Source organism: Colius striatus, chromosome 1 (assembly GCF_028858725.1).
Source record: "Colius striatus isolate bColStr4 chromosome 1, bColStr4.1.hap1, whole genome shotgun sequence".
Lineage (NCBI taxonomy): Eukaryota > Metazoa > Chordata > Aves > Coliiformes > Coliidae > Colius > Colius striatus.
Window position 1 is genome coordinate 88,012,298 of NC_084759.1, and position 15,522 is coordinate 88,027,819.

Sequence of the window (15,522 nt, forward strand, 5' to 3'; positions counted from 1 at the left end):
ACAATTTCGTATGAGTCCTTACTACAACCTGCAGATCAAATTTCTTCTCAATCACTTAACACACTATATGCCTTTACAATTCCAGACATACAGATATATTCCTATAGACATCTACAAGAGCAAGATAACATCTACAACCTTTTGCCATTACCTGCATGGGATTTCTTCTTGCAAGTAAATAATAGAGAAAACCACTTATTTTACTCTCATACAGAGACAGGATCCTGGTCTTAATGGATGAAGCATGCCTAATGGTCTCACTTAAGCTATGTTTAGCTTTGCTTTAGTACTGAAGCAACAATTTTACATCAGATAAGAATACATAATGTACTCTTCAAAAAGTAATTCAAGTTCTTACCAACTGTAAGATTTGCCAGCTGTGGAGGGAGATCTGTAGTCACTAGTCGATGTCGAAGAATCTGGTTTAGCTGATGAAGTGTGGTTTGTTTCTCACTCTTTGTTATTGGGTCGGGAGGGATTATTTTATCCTGTTAAAATAAACACAAACAAGCCTACTTATCTCAAACATCATTGACATACATTGACTGTAGCAATGGTGAAAACTAACCAGACTAGAGGTCTGAAAACATAAACACTACAGGCCATTATGGGCAAATGAAGTTTTATATCTTACACTCAGATTTCTTTACTAGTTGTTCATATTGTACCCAAGATTGTCTGCTGACTAAATTTGCTCAACTTGGATCAATTAAATAAATTAATGGCCTTACATTAGACAAAGCTTGCTTTTAAATACTGAGATTTGAAAGCCAATCCTTATCTGCAGCAACAGGTATAAGTCACAGGTACTACTGCTTATATCATTTCACAAAATCTGTAACTCTGCATTGAAACAGAAAGAAGAGGCAGCAGCATTAGAGAGCTGTTAAATATTTCAGTACATTTCCAAATACAGACAAAACCTCTAAAACCCATGGATGTCAGTATCTCAAATTTTCACAATCCATTTGTCTAGTATGCAAATACTTAAAGAATCAATCAAGAAGAGTTGCTACTACATTCATCCTAGTTTAAACAGAGAGAATGTTTTACTGGGCAAGCATAACTTGTTCAAATAGGAAGTGCTCTGCATGAGACTAATACTAGAGAGACTTGGCCCTAGGCCTGTATTAAATTACTGTTCCATTTGCACATAGACAATTAGTTTCATTAACATGCACTTGATACTGTACAGGGTTTTCTCCCCATGGCCCCCCCCATCCCAGACATATGGAAGCATTGTTTACCCTAATGCAGGTAGGCAGACGTGGGTATGATCCAGTTGTCAGAACATCGATAGCATATGGGATAGCAAAACTAGGCAGCCGAGCATGAACCAAAGCATCTCTAGCTAGCGATGCCAGACGATCCGCAGTGTCCACAAATAGAATGGCTTGCTGATCTAAAAAGCTTGATATCATCTGTGGAAGACAAGAAGGGAAAGAAAAAATAAAGTTGTGTGTCCAAAAAAACCACACAAATTAATGCCCCTTTATATTCAATTCACCGTGCACATGACCGAGATGATTTTATCCTACAGTTCAAGTAATCACATCTACAAAACAAAGAAAGAGTGAATATTCTGGGTATTTCTTACATTGGCATGCAAGGGCATTTCAAATCCACATGCCATTTCTGCTGCTGTGTAGGATATGTTAAGCTTCACAGCTCTTTATCTGATGATTGCTAGAGGAATGCAACCATACTTGTTTGTACTCACGCAGGGCTTGTTTCTTTTGCAACATTCTGGATTTTATTATTATTTAACCCCAAGCAGGATGAAAGCGATGTAAGAACTAATACACTGAGAGCTCCATCTTCCCTGTCCTATCACCTAATCCCAAAGCACTCCTCAAACTATGTGTGGACTTTTTTGCTACGGATGAGTTTTTGAGAACATAAAACATTAAAAGTCAAAACTATATCATTTATAAATAGAGGTAAACTGGTTATAATTTAATATTCATTTTCCTATGAAACGGGCTTTTTAAAAAACACTTCTACAGTAAGAAGAAGTTAAGAGTGTGTACCACAATCCCGTATCATTTAAGAGATTACTTCATACCAAACTCTGTTGCTGACTTACCGCACATTTTTCCACCTTTCCAGCATTATTAGCCCATTTGACTAAGGCCAGCAAACGAACAAACAGCTGACGAGTGCGGCTTGCAAACTGCACTATTTCTATTTTTCTGGAAAAAACACAAATGTATATTAAGCCAGTGCTCAGCTATATAATAAAGATGCAATTTAACTCTGTGCCAATAAGGAAAAAAAAGCTGTAACGATCATTTCTAATCCTGTTAATGGAGGCATCACTAATGTAGTGCTTGTTTGATTAGAACATAGTGGGGAGAATAAAGCTCACTTCTGAATACCTAAATGCTAACAACATCTAAAGGTTCTAACCAACCAAGACTGTCTGGGAAACCAAAAAAGCATATTTGCATTAATTAATCACTGATTTTAAGAGAAAGAATTCCATGGCAAACTCAACTGAAATATTTTGTACCTTTTACAGGATTTCACCAAGGTTTATGATGAAGTTTAAAGTAGACAATGCAACATACCTAAGCCCAGGCAGTCACATTACACTGACATTAAACTTTAAAAAACAATCAAGATACTAAATAAAATGTAACTCTAGTAATTTTAAGATATCTCTACACAGTATATTACAACATGCTCCTGTTTTGCCAGGAAATAGGGTGGTGGTGGTGAAGAACACAAAAAACCCCTCACGCTTTTACTTCCCTCTCAATTCACGCCTTGTAAAGAAACTGGGATAAAGAGAAATGACTAATAGTAGATATTCTTCTCACTGTGCTTTGTAGGAGATGGTCTAAATTAGACGTTTACGTGTCTTACAAAATATCTTTCTTAAAAAAAAATGTTATAGGGGCATACCCAGATTTTCCTCCTTCCTTACGGATCTACGTTGTAGATGCATTAGACGAGACACATAGATCTACAATGTAGATCTGTAATACCATACGCTCTGAAATACTGTTTCAGCTACTGTTTATAGAGGTTTTCTTCCCTTTCTACATGTTTAATGGACTAACTTCACCATGGTTTTCCAGTTAATTTGAAAAAAAACCCCAACAAAACACCAAACTCAACACGTTACTTGATATAGTTTTCTAAAGTAACAAAAGCATTTGGATAAAAAGAACAGTGCAACACATACTGGCCTCTACCAAACAGATGATGCACCTCCTTCTGATCCTAAACTGTAAAACACATGCTTGTAACACAGATAGACCTTGTTTCTGCTCAAAGTGTTGGTGTAATGTAGCTAAGTTTTCTGTGTGTGCAAGAAGCATAATCTGTGGCAGATTCAGGCCACAAGAACAACTAATACCATGCAATGCATTTGCTTGCATTACCTATGAACCTCACGCATGAACTTGGGTGTTAAGCCAGTAACTTCTCCATGTTTCAAGGCATATATTTTAGAATGACATTCAGCCTAATATTAAGATTTCAAGCAGTGACCAAGCTGTTATATGTACATACTGCTCTAACAGTAGCCACACACTACAAAAACAAGATGTTAAGAATTTTAAAAGACTCAGAAACACTTCATAGGATTTGAAAGATGTCTACTGTGAGACTAGTCAGTAACCCCTCAGACAAACTCCATACAGAAGTTGCTAAAATCTAGTAGTTATGTCAATCAAACTTCTGTGGTGAAAATGGCATGATAACAAGAAACATCAAACTGATGTTCTGTGACTGGAAATCAAAAACAGATGACTTCCCCCAAAACCAGGAAAAAAAGTACATCAATTTAATAACTACATTATTGACAAAGTTAGACACAGTATTCCAGTAACTGTTCTGTTAATATCATGGGTCTGAAGTTATAGAAGATTTGTTACTTCCATTTGACAAAATCCTGCTGCTAGAACTGCCACCATCATCGCTGAATGACACCTGCACAGGGAATTCAAATCCACCTACTTCTCAACTAAGAACCTGAAGTCTTTGCTGTGTTCCTTTGTCTTTTACTATAGATATAGGACCTTATGTCAGGCTGCACAAAAAAAAATTATTCAAGGAAGATGAAAATTAAGCAAAAGAGTATATTTACAAGACTTGTAAAAGCAAAGTAAAGCACATTAAAAATCTTTCTAATGACCACAGTACTCAGTGCATTCTTTACCTTGGTCTTTACATGTAAGTTCTGATCTCAGGGGTTTCAGATCCTTCAGACTAGAGGCTGAGTTTGGAGGGGTGAAGCATTAGCTACAGTAGAAGATATCAAGTTAAGGACTGCTTAAGTCCATTGAAGGAGATGGGATGCATCCAAAGGTGCTGACAGAGCTGACCTATGCCACTGTAAAGTTGCGCCCTAAAATTTTCAAAAGGACATGGTGATCAAAGCTCTTGATGCCTGGAAAAAGGCAAACACCATACCCTTCTTCAAGGACAAGAAGAATCTAGTGACCTATAGGCCAGTTGGCCTAAGCTCAGTTAAGAAGGAAAGTTGTAGAACAAATATTTCCAGAAGCTATGTCCAGATATTTACCAAACATGAAAGTAGCCTGGGAAGAGCCAGCAGAGATTTTCCAAAGGCAAACCACCCCTGGTCTACACAATTGCCTTCTATAGGATGAACAGCTCTCTGATCAAGTGGAGAAGAAGATGCATTTACACTGACTTTTGCATAGCTTTTAAGAAGATCTCCCATAATATCCTTGAAGCCAAGCTGGTGAGGTGTGGCATGGGTAAGCAGACTACAAGTTAGGTGGAAAACTATCTGGACTGCAAGGAATAAAAGGCTGTGATGGACTAGACTTCTTTAATGCTGGTGAAGGAATGCACTCTTTCGAAGTTCACAGGTGATGTCAAATTGGTGGGAGCACACAGAAAGATCTCAGTTGGCTGGAGGAACTGCTTAACAGGAACCTCATGAAGTTCAGTAAAACCACATGCAAAGTTCTGCATCTGGAAACAATCAATCTCATGTAACGGCACAGGGCAAGTACTAAGCAGTAGCTCTGCAGAAGTGGACCTGGGGATCCTGGTGGACAGGTGAACAGGCATCAGCAAATGTGTCCTTGCAGCAACGACCGGCTGTATTAACACCAATGTGGCCTCACTCAAGGAAGGTGATCATTCACCTTGAGTCAGCAGTTGTGACACTATATCTGAAGTCCTATGTTCAGTTTTATACTCCCTAGCCAAGAAAGATATTGCTGTGTAAATGTGGATGAGGGGTTGGAACACGTGACATACAAGGAGGGGCTGAGGAAGGTGTGTGTTAAGCAGAAGCAACTGCTTAAAAGGAGAAGGCTATGGTGAGATCCTACTGCCATCTTCAAATACCTAAAGGGGTCTTATAAAGAAGGTGGAACCAGACTCCACTCAAAAGTGCAAAAGGCTGAAGGGCAACAGCCACTAAGTAGAACAGCGGAAAATGAGTTGGACATTAGGAAAACAAGGAAACACAGAGTGAAGTGGTCAAAGACTTCCCAGAAAGGTTGGAGGATTTCTACCTCTGAAGATATTTAAAACTCAACTGGATATGACCCTGAGCAATCCAAATCAACTTTGAAACTGTTTTTCACTTCAAGCAGGGGATTAGGTATCCTCAAAGCATTGTTCCAACGAAGATTATTATCTGTGTCTATGAAAGTTGTGGTATAATGGTCACTTTGGCATTAGAAAAGGACGAAACTCAATGTTTTGCAAAAAACAAGTGTGTAATTGCAGTGTTGCTGAAGTCGTGAATAATGTGTTTTTACAACAGCTCTGAATGTTTGAGGTTTTTTTCAGTCTTCTGTAGATGACAGAATCTTTGTTGCAAGTTTTAGAAGTAACAGTCTGGTTCGTTAACAACAGCAAAACCAACAATAAAACTGCCTGGTTTTAAGAAAACAGAATGTTTCTGCAGTTCTTGGAGGTATTTTAACAATATTTCTCTTTCAAATACTTCTCAGCTGGAACGGTTCATTCCGGAATGCAGGTGTAAGGTTTTACCTTCCACTTCCCCACAACAGAAGACAGCACCTTGCAAAATCATTAAAATCCAAGTTCCAGATAAATCTTATAGAGCCATGATTGTATTTAGAGAAAGTTTCCCATGTATTGCATTTTATTGGAGGATAAAAAGGAAAAGATAAAGAATAGTGAATGAGGTCTCTGTTCCCAAGAAGCAAGCCCCTGGATTTCCCCCAGAATTCAGCACTATTAATTTTATACCACACTACTAATGTTTTTTTAATCCAACCAGTTCTTGTTGCAGAAGTTATTTATCCCTATCATTGATAGCTGATAAATGATAATTTACAAAGCAAAGATGTATTATATTAGGCTGTGTAATTTCCATGTTCTTATCACGGCATCTGTTAGCTAAGACACTGTAGTTATGAACTTAGATTTTATGTGAACTTTATTAGAGGATAATAACCATCACATCCGCACCAAAGTATGTATGCCATGTCACCAGGGTAGCTTCAAGAAACAGAGCTTGAAGACCAACTGCTGCTGCCATTATAGCTCTCAGAGTTAGGAAAAATAGAATAATCTGGATAATTGAGCTACGTTCCTCATAATTTTCCTCCAAAAGTTAGAAAGCCACTTTACCAAGATGAGTGTAAGTTAAAGCTAACAATAATGTCAACATTTAATTTCAACTGTAGAACATTCTTTGTAACAATTGAAGGCTCTCGTTCTCTTTTATCTATAATCCATTAGGTTTTTAATTGTTGCTCTAGATGAGAGAAGTCTCCCCATCAGAACATGGGAGCTCTGGACCTAAGCTGACTGCAATTTCCTCAGCAAATAGAGTGACAATTAAAAAAAATTTGAAATCCCACCAAACCCCAGATTGTTTCTCCTCAGAAAATATTATGCATAAGGAAAAGGAGAACAAGGGCATCACTTTTTGCTGTTGTATCTGGTGACAGGACAAGGGGTAATGGGATGAAGCTGGAACACAAAAAGTTCCATTTAAACGTACAGAAAAACTATTTCACTGTGAGGGTGAGGAAGCCCTGGCACAGGCTGCCCAGGGAGGCTGTGGAGTCTCCTTCTCTGGAGGTCTTCAAAACCCACCTGGACGCATTCCCGTGCGACCTGATCTAGGTGGATCTGTTTGAGCAGGGGATTGGACTAGATGATCTCTAAAGTTTCCTTCCAACCTCTACCATTCTATGATTCTAAGTTACAAGTCTAAGTTACAACATCCTAAGTTACAATTCCCTGAAAATGGGATTAATTCCACAACATGTTACGTGAGTTTTGGAATTAATGATCATCCTGGCACACAGAACAATCTTAGAAATATCATAGGTGCTCTAAGGTGTTCAAAGAAAATTAGGTCAATCGGCATATCCACATAAATAAAGGGAACTATTTTCTGACAACTTCCATAAAAAAATATTCAAAGAAACAAAAGAATAAATAAAAATGGAATAAATCAAATTCTTTCGACTTGTTGGGGGGAAGAGGTGGGAAGGCCTGTTCTGGTCTCCTGCATTTGTTCTGTAATAATCTTCACTCTTTTAAAATCCATAGAGCAGATGCAGAAAAAAAGTGTTCAAGGGAAGAAAGATCAGGTAACATAGAAAAAAAAAGCAGAAAAGAGGGGCTTACTTTACTTTCATTGTTGAACCACTGCTTTTGAGTAATAGGTTTCTTTATCACACTAACTAGAATCTATTTAAGTTATCCAATTCCCTTTCATGTCAGCTTTGCTGTCCCTTCGTTGCTACAATTTTCACAAAGAGAAAAATGCCCTTAACAGAGTTCACCTACTGTAACAGTCACAGCATGTTACTGAATAGTGCAACAACCACAAAAAAGCTCTCAACCCAACAAAAGCTAATATTGCCAACGATACTGAGAAAAACTTTGAAACTATGTAGTGACAGCAAGACACACAAGGCTTATTTTCTTGCATAAAATCTAAAAAACAAAGTTTAAACTTAAATTCAGAGAGATATTTTACTTAAACAGTTTTATATTAATCTTCACACCCTAAACAGAGTTCCATATTTTAACATACATTACAGATTGTCTTACTGTAACTCACCTTTCCATATCAGTCTTCCTTGGTAACCTGTATTGAAAAGAAAAAGAAACAAAATGCATATTATATACTGTTCTACTGCATTCCAGACTACTAGAGATTCTGTTAGCAACCTTTAACTGAAATATAAGAACTTCTATATACCTACCAAGAGCATTTCTGATTGTACATGTTTCCTAAGTACAATGAAATGACATGCTTGATAAAGGATAGTTTGGTAGCCTAAGGGGGAAAAGCGGGCTGGGGCAGAAGGGGCGGGGGGGGGGGGCGAGATAAGTAAAATCAGGTGGATAACAGCACCTCAGGGCACTTGCCATTACTCTCTACCAGGTAAGCTGCAACTGGTCAAATTTACCTACAAGCTCAACAAAAGTTGGTGAAATCCCAAGACATCTGCTCACCTAGTGAGCCACGTGGAATCACTGCCTGTGCTTTGTAACTCATGGCTCTCATCAAGCATCCATGACTAGAGTCACAGCAGTAACCCTAGAACATCTGCATCTAAAACTGGCTGTTCCCTAACTAACCTGAAAGAAGTTTTTCTTCCATTTTTAATTAATCTAAAAGTGGAGAAGTGCCATGCTCCAGAACTTTACCATCAACCTGTGTGATAGATACTAGTGCACAGAAATTACTGCATTTCTGTAGTATTCTACAGGTACCACAGGTGTTCAATTAAAAAAGCTATGTTTATTTATTCTAGCGTGAGAAGTCATTTTGTTGGAGGCAAGGAGGACAATACTTTCCAGCTGGGCTTTCTACTAGCCAAATCCATACTTTATGGCGAAATATGGTACGAAGAATCTAGCTCACTCTGCTTTAAGAGGGGACATCACATAGCTTCTAAACTACTTGTTGAATCCAAGTGCCCACGTGCTGTTCACACCACTCATTTTACTTGGTACCTCAACTATGTACTTAAATTCAAAAGACCCTGTTCTATACCTTAAAACAAGAATTAAAGACATCCCAGACACACGCTTCTACAAGAATATCCAGAGTATCAATTACTGTCTACATAGATCAGAAACATACAGGAAAGACTTCCTGAATGATGTTTTGGAAGTTCTTCCAAAGCAAACTAACATTCCTTTCCAGAGTTCAAAGACTCTTAACCCCAAATCAAACAAAACTCTATCTGCATACTTACCAGATAGGGTATTTTACAAGAACTACACCTATTCTTTTTTTCCATTTGTTCTATATGTAATTTCTAAAAATACACAGGTTCTCCAAAAGAACCTCTAAGATTAAACAAAGCAGAAGGGAAACGAGTTTACTGAGAGTCCAAACGCTTTCAGGAAAGTTTTTCTTGGACCAAAAAGATTCCTTTGTTTTGCTCCTTCAAACAGAACACCACCAGCACTGCACATCACAAAGTAAATGTAAATAGCTTATCTACCCCAAATAATGAAATGGTATGTTACACAAGTAACTCAAGGAACTGCAGGATCTGAAAAATATTAGTTTCAAGCTTTTCAGTTTCACATATTTTGATATCAACACAAACACCACTGTTGGGCTTTTGACCATAACTTGGGGGCGAACTTCAGAGTTCAGTTTGCATTCAGCTGCTCTGCATTCCTCACCATCATTTTCTCTCTGTATGACAGATCACTCGCCAGCCCCCGATTACTACCCGATGCAGAGACAAATCTGCACAAACAGGTCACCTCCCCAGCGTGGCAGAAGGAGCAATCACGACCCCCCTACTCCGGCCCCGGCTGGGGTCCGGGACAGATGCCTGGCGAGGCCTCCTCGTCCTCCCGGGATGCTGGGAGGCGGGACGGCTAGCCTTGGCCGCCGGGCAGGGCGAGGCGCGGGAGCAGGGAGCAAGAGTGGGTCGGGGAAAACGTGGGGCACTCACAAATCGGCCAGCACAGTGAGCTCGGCGTAGGTCCGGTGCAGGAGGAAGTCGATGAGCGTGCTGAGCCGGTAACCGGGGCTGGCGGCGGCTGTCACGGCGCCGGGGGCCGGCGGGGCCGGGGCTGACGCGGGGCCCCCGCCGGCCGGCACCAGCTGGTTGCTCTCCAGCTGCACCGGCGCCATGGCGGCGGCAGCAGCGGCGGCGGCGCCTCAGCCCCAGGCAGGAACCTCTCGGCAGCCCGGGGCGGCTGGCGCTCCCGATGGCCCTGGCACCCGGCCCGACTCGCCCCGCACGGAGAAAGCGGGGAGGCCAGCGGTGGGAGAGGGCGCGGGCCCCGGCGCTTCAGCGGGCGGCGACGGAACCGAAGGGGCTCCCGCAACGCTCAGAGCCCGCTTGGCGCAGGGGCCGCCGCCATGTTGGGGGCACGGAACCGGAAGTGAACAGCTGTGGCGGACCGGAAAGAGAACCTTTCCGGGAAAGCCTAAGCCGGAGGGGCGCGGGGGGGAGGGTGAGCACACGCCAGGGAGGCCGGCGCGGGGGGGGGGGGGGGGGTGAGCGCAGCGCGCGCGAGCGAGCGGGGGCCGGCAGGGGGCGGCGGCGGCCGCGGGGCCGTTGGTGCCTGAGGGCGGGCGCGCGGCCGCCGGCTGCCCGGACCTGCCCTGGGCTGGCCTGTAGCCCGCCCCGCAGCCCGCCCCGCCACACCTCTCCCACAGCCGGGCGGGGCTGGAGGAGGAGAGATAGTCGTCCTGTTGCCGGCGGGAAGGCAAGGGGGGAGGTTGGAGGGGCCGAAGCTGGTTGCCGGAGGGGAAATGGCGCTGCGCTCGGGAATGAGCTGTCGGGACGAGGGCTGGAGTTCGCTGCCTTCTCTGAGGTGGTTCTCGGCAGCGCCCCAGTGAAACGTCTGTAATGGGGGAGGGAACCAGCGGTGCCTCTCCCATTGTGTCTGGCCTCGTTATTGAAACGCGGGGCGAAGGAGTGCCAGATTAGAGACTTATCTTCTCAGTGAGCCTTTGATACCGTTCTTTAGGCTGTCAAGGAAACAGCAGTCTGTGTTAGGTGCTGGGTTGACTAATCCCTTTCTAATGACTTAGGATATGTGAAGCATTCCTGAGAGGTGCAAAGCAATGTCAGGTAATTAAGACTAGAGGTGTCTGTTAATGCCAGGAAACGGAGCAATAGGCTGCAGAGCGATCAATAAGAGCTAGTGATCAACACAAAGCCGTGGGAACTTTCACATATTTCGGTCTTTTAGATTAACTGCCCTTCAGAGGGACCTGGAGAGGCTGGATGGATAAGTTGAAGGCAATCACATGGGGTTCTACAAGGCCAAGTGCTGGGTCCTGAATTTGGGCCACAACAACCACATGCAACACTAAAGGCTGGGGGCAGAGTATGTCAAAAGCTGTCCTGCAGGAAAGGACCTGGGAGTCCTGGTTGACAGCCAGCAGTGTGCCCAGATGGCCAAGAGGGCCAATGGCATCCTGGCTTGTTTCAGAAATAGTGTGGTCAGCAGGAGCAGGGAAGTGATTGGCTCCCTGTATTCGGCACTGATGAGACTGCATCCTGAATACTCTGTTCAGTTTTCGGCCCCTCACTATGAGAAAGACATTGAGGTGGCAGAGCATGTTCAGAGATAGGCAACAAAGATGGTGAAGGGTCTGGAGAACAAATCTTATGAGGAGCAGCTGAGGGAGCGGGGTTTGTTTAATCTGGAGAAGAGGAGGCTGAGAGCAGACATGATGACTCTACAGTTACCTGAAAGGGTGTTGTAATGAGGCCGGGGTTGGTGTCTTTGCCAGTAGTGAATGATAAGAGGAAATGGCCTCAAATTGCACCGGGGGAGGTTTAAATTGGAGATTAGGAAGAACTTTTTCACTGAGTGGGTTGTTAAGCCTTGGAACAGGCTGCTCAGGGAGGTGATGGAGTCACCATCCCTAGAGATATTTGAAAAATGTGTAGAAGAGGCTCTCAGGGATGTGGTTTAGTGGTGGACTTGGCAGTGTTAGGTTAGTGGTTAGACTTGATCTTAAACGTATTTTCCAACCGTGATGATTCTATAATTCTATAAACTGACACTTCTGAAGGGTGACAGAAGAAAGGTCTGTAAACAACTGAAGATGGCTTTTTAAAAAAATAAAATATAGTGTGTGTACTGATTACCAAAGTGGACCGTGTAAGGAAACAGTATAAATCCTGAGTGTTTTGTACCATGATTCACTCAAGTGTTAGATCATAAATTCTTGCCTTATGATTACAAAAAATTCCCTGTAACATGGTCAAAAATATCCAAACTTCTCGAAGTTTAGCAAAAAGAAAAGATCCTACTTGTTTTGTATTAAATGTAGACTTTTTAAAACCTGTCATCTCTTTCCAAGGGGAAAGTAAAAAATAAAAAGGAAGCATTTGTCAGTCTGAGAAGTATGTAATCAACAGTGTAATAATATATTTTTTTTAAATCACTGCCAGTGACAAGAATAATCAGTTATATTCCTACAGGGAGCATGTTTCTTGCTCCAGGTTATGAGCCAGTTGCCAACTGACAAGGATTAGCTTTGTTGGCAAGCAAGCTCTCCCATAGCCTCTGTGGTGGAGCATAAAATGGTGTGTTGAGCAAGACAGAGCGTTAATTCCATGCTGGCAGGCCAGCCCCTGTGTGTTGCTGTACAGGCTGCCCAGGCAACGCTACAAGCTTGGGACAGAATGGCTGGAAAGCTGTCCAGTGAAAAAGGACCTGGGGGTGTTGGTTGACAGACAGCTGAATATGAGCCAACAATGTGCCCAAGAGGCCAAGAAGGCCAATGGCATCCTGGCTTCTGTCAGAAATAGTATGGCCAGTGGGACCAAGGAAGTGGTCGACTTCCTGTACTTGGCACTGGTGAGGCCACACCTCGAATACTGTGTTCAGTTCTGGGCCTCTCACTATAAGAAAGACATTGAGGTGCTGGAGTGTGTCGAGAGATGGGCAGTCAAGCTGGTGAAGGGTCTGGGGACATTTAGCCTGGACAAGATGAGGCTGAGGGGAGACGTGATCACTCTCTGTAACTACTTGAAAGGGGACTTGTATTGAGGTGAGAATCGATCTCTTCTCTCTAGTAATGAATGATTCTATGACTCTATGCCTCAAGCTGGCTCTTGCCTTGGGCTTTCCTGCAGAGTGGCAGTACATCACAAACACATGCCGTGTGGCGTTACACCTGTCCAACTGAGTGACCTGGTATGTGGGGAGTGGCTTGTCCGTACACTTAGCTTGCTGTGGCTCTACCTGGCTTATCTCACAGCAGAGCACAGGGAGGGTCTCAGAGCCTCAGCAGAACCAGGGAAGTGCCTGGCAGGAGGATGTGGTGGGCACACTGGGGAATCAGGGTGATGCCCTCTCAAGGGGCTGCCTAGCATTGTAGCCTCTCTAGGTGTCATGCCATGTCCTCTGCTGTGTGACAGATGGCTGTCAGGTCAGAACTATACTGCTGGTTTAAAGCACCGCTTAGTCTGTCTGAAAGGAGTTTTGAGCTCAAGAAAGGCTAGGCATTTCCAGCCCAGATCTTGCTAGTCCAGATGTTACTGAGAGGCCTGAACGTCAGCTTCTCCTTCCAACGTTTTTATCAATACACTTTGTGACTCCAGGCATGCCGTTTCTTCTCCGTGCCTCAGCTTCCTCACTTGTGAAATAGCTATGCTAGTGGTTGCACTCCCCTGTATGTGGATATTTAAGCAATCATGTACTCAATATTTTAAATCGTCCCCTCTTTGTGGCCTTAATGGGGAGCCTAGAAGCCTATCTTCAGGGAGGGATTTGTTGGTGGATCAAAACCTGTTGCTATTTATCCATGGAGCTGACTGTTACAGAGCTAATAGAAAGGACACCAGATGACTTTCTGTTTCCTGAGAAGTTAAACATTTACTGTTCTTTGGAGCCATGGGACAAATGTTCAGTGGGAGGGAGGTAGACCATGTCACATTCTATGAGACGGCTTTCTAGCTATCCTGTACTCATGTGGCTTACAGCTTGGTCATTCCATTTCTCTGACAGTCTTTTTTTATCAGAGCAGTGTTTGGTCACGTAGACACTTCCGAACTCGATATTTAAGCATTCTTTTAATAATGAAAAATAAAAGCACATGACTAAAGTGCAAAGATTTCTTGTTAATCATTTGATTTATGAAGTGTTGCAATATTTCATAGAATCAGAGAGTCACAGAATGGCAGGGATTGGAAGGGACTTTTTGAGATCATCTAGTCCAACCCCTTGCTCAGGCAGGTCCACCTCAATCAGATCACACAGGAATGCATCCAGGTGGGTTTTGAAAACCTCCAGAGGAGACTCCACACCGTCCCTGGGCAGCCTGTGCCAGGGCTCCCTCGCCCTCACAGTGAAATTTAAGCCGTGTTGTATCCAAATGCCTGTATAAATAATAAGAGTGTGGTATCTTTCATCTTTTTCAGAAGACATCAGAGAATCAGATATGGTGTGGTAGAGAACCCACACATTATATCAGTTTTTGCAGTGCTGCTTATTATGAACTTAGAAAGCTTCAGCCTTGCATTCAATAAAAGTTAAGGCATGTATTTAAATTCTAATGAGATACCATGAATCAAACACATACCAATAGCCAAAAAAAATGTTTAGACTTTTCCACTGTAGCACTTGCACGAACATGAGGCTTTTTCTATGATGTTATGATAAAAGTCCAGTTGAAAACTGCCAATGACCTTTTAATCACAGGTGGTTTTATGGCCCATATCTTTATTAGTGGTTACGTTATTTGCTGACAGCTCAGTACTCCATGACACAAATCACTGGTCTGTAAATTGTACAGGGCTTTTGTACCTACAGAGTGTGTGTGTGCATGTGTGTGTGTTAGAGGAAGGGGGTTCATAGCTGGTGACTGCACAAGTGCTCTGCTTCTCTTCCTGTTTATAAAAAGGGCTACAAAGAGAACCAATAAAACCCTTCAAATAACAAACAACCTATACGTTTTAAAATTATAAGTTACATTTCTTTTTTTCTCTGCTTTGTTTGTAGGATTAAGTTTGCCAAGTATTTTTTGGAGCAGTAGAAAACATTTAGTAACAGATTGAGGAGTCTCTGTCAGTCACTCCTGGTTTGTGAGACAGTGTGCCACTGCAAGACAGAGACTCTCTTGTGCAGCGTGTAGTAAAGTACACTACAGTTCTAATTATATGCTGTGAACAACTTAAGAAAAGAAACATTCTCCAAATCATAAAATAGAATCTTTGATTTTCTTTCAATTTACAGAAGTCCCCTTATAATAATGCAAAATGGATTATTTTTTAGATGCTGAACATAGCTGTATCAGTCTGAGCTTCTTTTTGGGCATCTTTGCTAACAATGTTGATATCCACTGTAAATTTTAAATTCCATTTAAATACAAAAAGAGTATATTTTTTATATTATTGTAAGTTAATTACAACTCAATTTGCTATTTCAAGCATAAAAGCTGCATTTATAGATATATATTTCTTTTTTTTGCTGGGGTTAAAATAATGCTTAGTTCACAAATAATTCTGAAATAGGACCAAAACAGTAACATCCTTTCTGGACGCCACATCTTTGAAAAGCTAACAAAAGAGAAAGAACCCCTAGTCTTGCACATGG

General features: G+C 42.2%; 1 protein-coding gene across 1 annotated transcript in view; it reads right to left on the reverse strand.

Annotated features, from left to right (window-relative positions):
* Nucleotides 1-10,332, reverse strand: part of MED14 (mediator complex subunit 14) — a 36,891-nt gene extending 26,559 nt beyond the window's left edge. Inside the window, exons 1-5 of the mRNA XM_010205464.2 lie at nt 9,909-10,332; nt 8,045-8,071; nt 2,087-2,192; nt 1,248-1,421; nt 359-488 (exon numbers count right to left, since the gene is read on the reverse strand). Coding sequence (XP_010203766.2) covers nt 359-488; nt 1,248-1,421; nt 2,087-2,192; nt 8,045-8,071; nt 9,909-10,090 — 619 coding nt within the window. The 5' untranslated portion in view covers nt 10,091-10,332. The remainder of the gene's footprint in view (nt 1-358; nt 489-1,247; nt 1,422-2,086; nt 2,193-8,044; nt 8,072-9,908) is intronic.
* Between the last annotated feature and the right edge of the window lie 5,190 nt (nt 10,333-15,522).